At 31.0% G+C, this 9467-nt stretch overlaps 1 protein-coding gene across 1 annotated transcript; it reads right to left on the bottom strand.

Moving 5' to 3' along the window:
- Nucleotides 1-927: 927 nt before the first annotated feature.
- Nucleotides 928-2504, bottom strand: LOC122859584. The gene is made up of 4 exons (XM_044163256.1): nt 2307-2504; nt 1764-1845; nt 1521-1692; nt 928-1170 (listed from the first exon to the last, which is right to left on the bottom strand). Exons 1-4 carry the CDS (start codon nt 2328-2330, stop codon nt 978-980), a joined length of 471 nt encoding a protein of 156 aa, XP_044019191.1. The 5' UTR covers nt 2331-2504; the 3' UTR covers nt 928-977.
- Between the last annotated feature and the right edge of the window lie 6963 nt (nt 2505-9467).

The following is a 9467-nucleotide window of genomic DNA, read 5'->3' as shown; positions in this document are numbered from 1 at the left end:
CATTATTTTCGAAAAAAAAATATATATTCGTGCTTAACAATACGCGACAATCGATAATTAACAGTTTTTTTAAAAAAAAAAATAAAAATTTTGACTTTTTTTTTTGAAAAAAAAAAATGTATACATTTTAAGAAAAATATCGATAATTTGATAACTATTCAAGATATAAAAATTTTTATTTGGGCTTTTTTTTTAAGCTTGGCGAGCTTTATCGATTGCCTTTATTAAAATTAAAAAAAAAAAAAAATTTAATATATCGAAATATATAAATTATTATAGCTCGAAAACTATTCGAGATATCGAAGTTTTTATGTAGACTTTTTTTTTCTCCTCGACGAGTTCTATCGAATTCAATTATTGAAATTTAAAAAAAATCAAAAAAATCGATATATCGAAATTTTCAAATTATCGCGGCTCGAAAACTTTTGGAGATATCGAAATTTTTATTTAGACTTTTTTCTTCGACTCGACGAGTTTTATCAAATGCCATTACTATATTCTGGAAATATCTATTATTTTACTAAGTATATTTACATAACCGATAAATAGCCGTATTTTTCATAGTAAACTCAATTTTTAACCACTTTGCGCATTCGTAGGAATTTTTTCCGTATTTTTCCCGTAATCCTGAGAAAATTTCCTATAAGAAACCGATAAAAAAATATGTTGTCTCGGATATCGGAATATCCCCCAAATGCATATAATTCAGTCTTGACTATTGACAAAATTTAGAACTTGACCCCACCTTTTTTTCACAATTTAAATATCATATTTATATAGGTATATGGTGAACCAGGTGGGGTCAAGTTTAAAATTTTATCAATAGTCAAGAATGAATTATATGCATTTAAAATATATTTAATTCTTGACTTTTTTGGTACATCTTTTTGTACAAAAAAAATAAACAGCTAAAAGATTTCGAATACTTGACTCTTCTTTTTGTAGAAAAAACTCGGTTTTTTTTTTTGTTATGATATTTATTTCTGAATTTTAACTAAACGATACAGATTATGGCTATTACGTTTGAGAGTTTTATTCAATTCATTTTTTTTCTGGCTTATCGAATGCATTTTTTCCGTATTTCGTAATGTGGCATCAGGCTTTATTAGACCTTGGCGTATGTCATAAAAAATACTGGAGCTTTCACCACTTTTCAATACCAAAGTAAACCTGAAAAAATGTTTTTGAATTATTTACGATATTCCGTCATAAAAATTAATAAAATATATCCGGCAGAGGCTATCAAAATTTTTAACTTAAAATGAATAGTTTTTTTTTTCTCGTTTTAATTTCAAATTCAATAAGTGATCATGGCATTCAACTTAAATGAATAAATATAAATCAAAAGTATCACAAAAAAAAAAAAAATAATTCTAAAACTTGCGAAGCACGAAGTAAACAAAAAAGAAAGAATAGTGTCCCCTCAGAAAAATCAATCTCATGAGAGGATAGTAAGTATTTCAGTTTTGAGTTTCAGATTGCCTGCACGGTACCAATGGTTCAAAGTTAATGTACCTCACCTGTTACAATTCAGCTGCTTTTGAAGTCGCTCAATATCGTGGAGTTTGATGGTTTTTTTCACCGGCCAAGGCACGTAGATCTGAGTTTCTGCAACGTTGCTCAGTTTTGCCGTGAGATAAATTGTATTTATCACCGGTTCATATTTATACTCAACATTCCAAAGTTTTCTAACTATGATTGTAAAAAAAAGAATACAATAAATATGAGTATGTTCTGAAATTGAGATAGATCATGATTTTTACCTTCACACAGCTCGATATAAGCATTAAAGGCTGTTGAAATTTGCAGGACATCTTGACAACCAAGCTCGCCAATTTTGTAAAACTAAAATCAACAAAAAATAATATATCCTTACAGTATTATACTGATCACCATTATCTCTTTCCTAACTATTTGTGTAAATTTTTTTAACGATGCTATTTGCACTATTTCCGTGTTTTGCCGTGGTTTTAGAGTGACTTAAGGGTACTATTAGAAAATTCTTATTATGATGGGTACTTTTGATACATTTTTTAAAAAAAAACCGGGGGTTGCTTTTATTATGCTATGCTGGTGAAATCTTGTCGACAGCATCTCAGTCACGCTATAACTGTCAAAAACCACGCAAAACAGAAACAGATGCGAGTAGCTTCATTGGAACTTTTTTGGGATCATCCGGTAACGATTATGTGAATTACACGAAATATTTGTTGAACATTACAATGTTTATAATGTAATATAACTGATTTTCTGAAAATGAATAAATAATCATTTCCTAGGTAAAAAAGAGTAAATTTTTTTCTTACGCTTGGATGACAAACATCGTACATTATTTCAGATTATTCTGGCTGCTTTCTTTCATGAACTCTCAACTCAGTAGTCAGTGCTCAGCAGCAGCAGCAGTGTTGGGTTTGTATAATACCGCGGTATCATCAAGATGTAGCTAAGGAATTAATAGCTGTGTTCGATGGTCGTCTCGGCTCAGTTCCGTCTCACTTACGGCTCACTTATGGCGCTAGCGACGTACGGTTGTTTGAAGAACTACAAAGGCACAAAATCTCAATACAGGTGCTTATCTATATCATCACTGTATCAATGCTTCAATAAATATTGTTTATTTACTTTATGCAAACAGTGTCATCATAATAATCTATTACAATGAGTTGATAAATATATAATCAAAATGAATATAGAAAATATAATTCAGGTGAGAGCAAATAGTGAATGAAAGAAATAAAAATGAAAATACAAATTTTGGAGATGGAATTATTATCTGTGCTATTGAACAATAATTTTTTATCTTTTATACATAGGAAATAGATGAAAACAATCAAAATAACATTATGAACTCATTTTGTTATTACAAAATTAAAGTTTTAATAAATAACAATAAATTTTGAAACGACAACGAACAACAACAACAATCGTCATTTCGTCAATCAACAATATTTATTGGGGCATTGATACAGTGATGATATAGATAGGCACCTGTATTGAGATCAATTGAGATTTTGTGCCTTTGTAGTTCTTCAAACAACCGTACGTCGCTAGCGCCATAAGTGAGCCGTAAGTGAGACGGAACTGAGCCGAGACGACCATCGAACACAGCTATGGTGACTAAAGAATTATTTTCTTGAAACATAATTCTTTGGGGTGCGTTCCGTAGGGGGACCGCGGTCCTTTTTGGCCATAATCAGAGTGGATCCATAAAAATTAAAAATCTTCCTAGGAATCCCTAAAAAAGAACCAGTCTCATGTATACTCTTTTTTACACCTTTCTATGTATGTATTGTTATTGTTGTGGATGTGGTTGAGTTATGATATGTTTTGATGTGTTTTGAAGCATTAACTTTGAAAAAAAATACAATTTACAGGCTAAATAATTCAGATAACAACAATATACACCCACTATTTTAATTGACAATTTGTTTTGATGCCAAATTATTTTTTTCTTTGTAATATGTTAATTATATTTTTCGGGTTTACGTTTGTTTATGTTTGTTTACGTTTTGTAATACATAGTAGTGCTGACACTACAACGAAATTCAATTCACTATGGTAAACCACGCCTATTTTTGGTAGACCGCGGTCCTCTACGGAACGCACCCTTGGCAACCTCAATTCCTTAGCCACATTAATTCCTTAGCTACATCTTTTCCTTAGCTACTGCTTTTCCTTGGACATTTTTTATTTATTTTATAAATAAAATACATGTAAATTTATTTTTTAAAAATACAAATGTCCAAGGAAAAGCAGTAGCTAAGGAAAAGATTTTATAGGAAAAAGCTGTTTCTTGTAGTGGCAGTACTGCACCCGTATTCACGGGGCAAAATTAGGGTTGTGAGTCCGGATTTTTTACCGATTATTAACCGGATTTTTAACCGGATTTTTTACCGGTAAAAAAAAAAAATTTTTTTTAACCACTAAAAGGCGGAGCCACATACTTGCGCCGATTTATACTGCGCATATTATATCCGTTAAATTTTTTTTTTCACTTTCTATTATTTACAATTATTTATTAATTTTACAACAAATTTATTAATTTATTATGGGAATAATTAATAAAAATTAATAAGATACGGGTTGTATACAATATATATTAATTTAGTGTTGATTAAATATTATTTATTATTATTATTTTCATCAACATTTGATAATGAAAAACAATTCTGGATTTTAAGTTTAGAGGTTATACATTATTATCGTCAAGGTAAGAAAAAAACAATGAATTATTTTTAATTGTTATTTGATAATAATACGAATTATTGAATAAATAGTAAAGTTAATTTGTTTTTAAAAATTCAAGGCTAAAAGAACATCATGGGAAGGTCTGAGTCAGTGGTTTGGAGATACTTTGACCAAGTAAATAATGCAAATGCTAGTAAATACAAAAAAGGACGATGCAAGTTTTGTAGCCAAGAAAGCAAGAGACCCGGGTTCGATTCCCGGCGGGGGAACTTCGTTATTTTTTCTAAGTTTCTGGTTTTTTTCAAAAAATGAATTGACGCATAGAAGGACGTCGGAGTTGACTTGATGAAACTTAGAAAAAAATAAGAAGCCCTGTGGTCTAGTGGTCAAGGCGTTTGCCCGGAAAGCAAGAGACCCGGGTTCGATTCCCGGCGGGGGAACTTCGTTATTTTTTCTAAGTTTCTGGTTTTTTTCAAAAAAATGAATTGACGCATAGAAGGACGTCGGAGTTGACTTGATGAAACTTAGAAAAAATAAGAAGCCCTGTGGTCTAGTGGTCAAGGCGTTTGCCCGGAAAGCAAAAGACCCGGGTTCGATTCCCGGCGGGGGAACTTCGTTATTTTTTCTAAGTTTCTGGTTTTTTTCAAGGATGCCCAAAGGATGCTTAATCACTTGATTTTTAAGTGCAATGAATGTCCAGAAAGTGTAAAGAATTTTTTGAATAGTGAACCAATCAGTCAAAATGACACTTCTAATACAAACACAAACACCAATGTCATTGATGATTTGACACCAAAGATATCAACACAAATGTATGTTTTTAAAGGCGTTGACAAAGAGAAAAAAATAGATCATTTTTTTGACAAAGTGACTCCTCAAGAACAAAAAGACCTTGAAGCTGCTTTTGCCAGAGCATTGATTGCCACCAATTTACCATTGTCAGTATTTGATAATTATTACTGGAAATCTTTCTTTACATCACTACGACCAGCTTTTAAAAAACCATCTAGATATGTTATTTCACACAGATTGTTAAATGCAGAATATGAAAAAGTGAACAAAGCAGTTGAAGATAAAATAAATAATGCAGATACATTGACAATCATGTCAGATGGTTGGACTGATGTTAATGGTGATGGTTTTACAAATATTGTTATTACAACACCAGAGCCTATATTTTACCAAGCAATTGAATCTAAAGAAGAAGCACATACTGCAAAATACATTTGTAATATTTTAAGTTCAGCAATACGTGCTGTTGGATTTAACAAAGTCAAAGGTGTTGTCACTGACAATGCAGCTAACATGAAATTAGCTTGGTCACTTCTTCGTAATGAATTCCCTCATTTAATAACATATGGTTGTTTAGGCCATGGATTAAATTTACTTGTGAAAGATATTTTAAATGTAAAAATCATAATAAATGATGTTGATCAACCTAAAAGAGATGTATTGGCAGCAGCAAAAGAAATAATTAACTTGTATTAAGCAAACATGATATTAATATTTTTGATATTTATGCAATGAGTACCAAAAAAATTAATATTATTTAAGAAAACAGTCAACTATTTCAATTACCTTTTATGTATTAATATTTACATGATAATAATAGTAATAATAATATGAAAGTGTAAATTTAAAAAACTATGTGATGACTGATAATACATGATATTATATATTTAATAAATAAACACTATTTATGTATTCACATATATAAAAAAAATTTACTCAAGAGGTAAATTTTCATTATTATAAATAATAAAATTCTTTTGCAATAATAATTCAATTGAATGGACTCATTAATTATTATAATACGAAGAATAACCATTTATTAATTAGTTTAATAATAATAAAATTAATAATAAAAATATAATTTATTGAAAAATAAATTAATAATCAATTATTTATTAAACAATAAATAATAATAAATTAATTAATCAATGAATTTGATCATAAATTAATAATTTGATTATTATTTATTAATATTAATATATTCTCATTAAAGATAAAATAAACTATTTGAAATTACCCGCGCAAACGGTGATTGGCTCTGGTAAGCTCCGCCTTTTTTGGTTAAAAATGATTTTTTACCAGTAAAAAATCCGGTTAAAAATGCTAAAAAAATAAAACACCGGTAAATTAACAACCCTAGGCAAAATTGTTCTCATTAGGGCTTTTTTTTTCCGCTGATGGCGCTTGACAAAATTTTTTTTATATAGATTTCATATAGAAAAGCTTCACAAACGCCACCATCGGAAAAAAAACGCCCTAATGAGAACATCCTCTGAATACGGGTGCTGGCACATGACATTATTTTTTTTGGCTTCCAATTATTAGATGGATAACTGTTCAATGTTTATATCAAACTGAAATAAATAGAACTCACAGATGACGCTTTCTGATCCAACAGATGGCGTTTATCTGGAGCTCCAGTAGAAGATTTTTCTGCAGTCCAATTCACAGGGCATTACAATTTAGGGCTTTTTTTCACCACTCACAGTGCTTGTGAAGCTTTTGTATGTAAAATCTATATAAAAAAAATTTTTACAAGCGCCATCAGCGGCAAAAAAAAGCCCTAAATTGTAAAAAATTTGCCCCGTGAATTGGACTGCTGAAAGAAAGCAACTATTGGCAAATGTATCTAAGAGAAGGAGGTAGCTAAATAAATTGATAAGTAGTCCTCATTAATTCTTAATTAATGAAGAATAACTTAATGCCAATAGCTTTTTAATTTATTAATTATGGGCCATGAATTGCTAGGGAAAGGATGTAGCCAAATAAAATATTTTATAATCTATATTAATTCCACAACGATTTGGCACAAGAGTTTTAGGTTAATATAGGAATTATACTGCTGAGAAATTAATTTAAAGTGCAAATTAATTTATTTGCTTACATTCTTTTCTCTTATTTACAATGCTTACATTTACTTGCTTACAATTTTTTTTTATTTATAAAATTATAATAATAAGGCTGGATTAGATTTTTAATAAATTTCGATCGTATAAATTTGTTAAGTTTTATATGTAAAAGAACAAATTAATATTATATGAATTTTTTGGTTTATTTATAAATTAAAGTAATTGTTCAAGTTTAATTTATCAGTCGAAAAAATATGGACTATATTTTTTTTTGTTTTTTTAAATTTTAGTAATTTAAATCTTCCATTTATGAAGTTGGAAAAAATTGTTTAAATATTATATAGCCTAGTCATTTTGCTCAGTTGTCAGATCAAATAATTTATAATTAATTTTTTAAATGTAAAAATCCTGAAAGCTGTATAATGCTCTATTTAGTGTTTGTCTGAGTATGTTTGTATTGTGCGCATTGTAAAAAAAAGCGATACAAGTCGCGCACGTTACCGGGGGTACTACTAGCGCCCCTCAATTATGCGGCGACCTCATAGCGATACGGTTTTTTGAGGCAAGTTCGTCCTCCTGTATTTTTAGTCATCTTCAGGGGGGTGACACTCAATGGGATTGAGCCGACGGTATTTGGCAGCCGGAGGCTCGGTTTTGCAGGGGAGCCATCATAACAAAATATCAATTTTTCTAACTTTGAAATTGAATATCTAATTCAGCAGTCCAATTCACAGGGCAATACAATTTAGGGCTTTTTTCCTCTACTGGTGGCGCTTGTAGAGCTTTTGTATGTGAAATCTATATAAAAAAAATTTGACAAGCGCCATTACTGGCAAAAAAAAGCCCTCAATTGTAAAAAATTTGCCCTGTGAATTGGACTGCAGTCTTCTTGGATGGGCCTTTGGCAGTTTGGGTAGGTATGATACATCTCCATTATCATACATTAAGAGCGCCTCTATATTTCACTTTTTAAACTATTTTACTGACGCTGTTTTGCCCAGTTTTGCCTATCCGCCATTGTATACACATATTTGGCGCCCAAAAACAATATGTCAACATCCAACATATTAGCTGTGTTCGATGGTCGTCTCGGCTCAGTTCCGTCTCACTTACGGCTCACTTATGGCGCTAGCGACGTACGGTTGTTTGAAGAACTACAAAGGCACAAAATCTCAATACAGGCTTATCTATATCATCACTGTATTAATAGGCACCTGTATTGAGATTTTGTGCTGGTATTTCAAACAACCGTACGTCACTGCTACCGTAAGTGAAACGAACTATTTCAGGCAACATCAGCGCATATCAATAGTTGCTTTCTTTCACAAAAATCTTCTACTGGAGCTCCAGATAAACGCCATCTGTTGGATCAGAAAGCGTCATCTGTGAGCAAATGTACAAATGTAATTTTCAAAATAAAAAATGGCTGAGCATCGGCGTCAACTCTGTTATCCCGGTTATCTGGTCGATCGACAACAATAACAAATAAATAACAGAGTTGACGCCAATGCTCAGCCATTTTCTATTTTGAAAATTACATTGCGCTGACAGATGACGCTTTCTGATCCAACGAATGCTCCATAGAAGATTTTCTGAAAGCAACTAATAGGTGTGTTCGTTCACTATTCACATCGAGCGTACGCACGGAGCGTATGCAAGGAAGCGCTAGAGTCGTGCGGTCATTTGAAGAAACTTTAGTAACTAAAATTTACTATTTATTTATTGTTATTTGTTTTTTCTAGCTCTTTCGTTCTCTTTATTCATCAATAATTGGTAATTTGTTCTTGCGTCTTAGAAAAAATTATTAAATTAACAAAATAAACACAATGATTGAAAATAACGAATGCGTCGGTAAATTTTAGTTGCTAAAGATTCATTAAATGACCACACGACTCTAGCGCTTCTGCCTCCATGCGTGCTCGGTGTGCTGAACACCTAATATGTAATCTCAAGAATTTATTAATATTCATTAATAATCAACGAACGAAAAATGATGGTGTGTATTTTATTTGAATAATCTTGAAAATTACAATAAAAAATTGAGATAATAGACATGATATGTGGGCAAGGAGGGTTTTGACAGGTTCTGAGGAATATCATGAAATGCCAAGAAAAAAAGATAGTTTCATTAGCTTGCTGAATGTTTTAATTCTAATAAAATTTTTTATACACGCCCTAGCGGATGGCTCGACTCTCCAATGTAGCACTCAGTCGACAGCGATTTGACAGCCATTCGACAGCATATATAAAACGTAATTCACGAGCACCGGATACTCAAAATGAGTTGGAAAAATATGAAATAAATATAAAATTATAATGAGAATAACTTAAACTGACTGAAACCTTGACTAGTACATGTATTTAATATTAAATAAGAGATTAAATTATACACGGTAGAGAGGTTAGATTGACATGATT

This window comes from Aphidius gifuensis, linkage group LG6, assembly GCF_014905175.1.
Source record: "Aphidius gifuensis isolate YNYX2018 linkage group LG6, ASM1490517v1, whole genome shotgun sequence".
Lineage (NCBI taxonomy): Eukaryota > Metazoa > Arthropoda > Insecta > Hymenoptera > Braconidae > Aphidius > Aphidius gifuensis.
The sequence above is the reverse complement of the archived record's forward strand: the minus strand, read 5'-3'. Positions and strand labels throughout refer to the sequence as shown.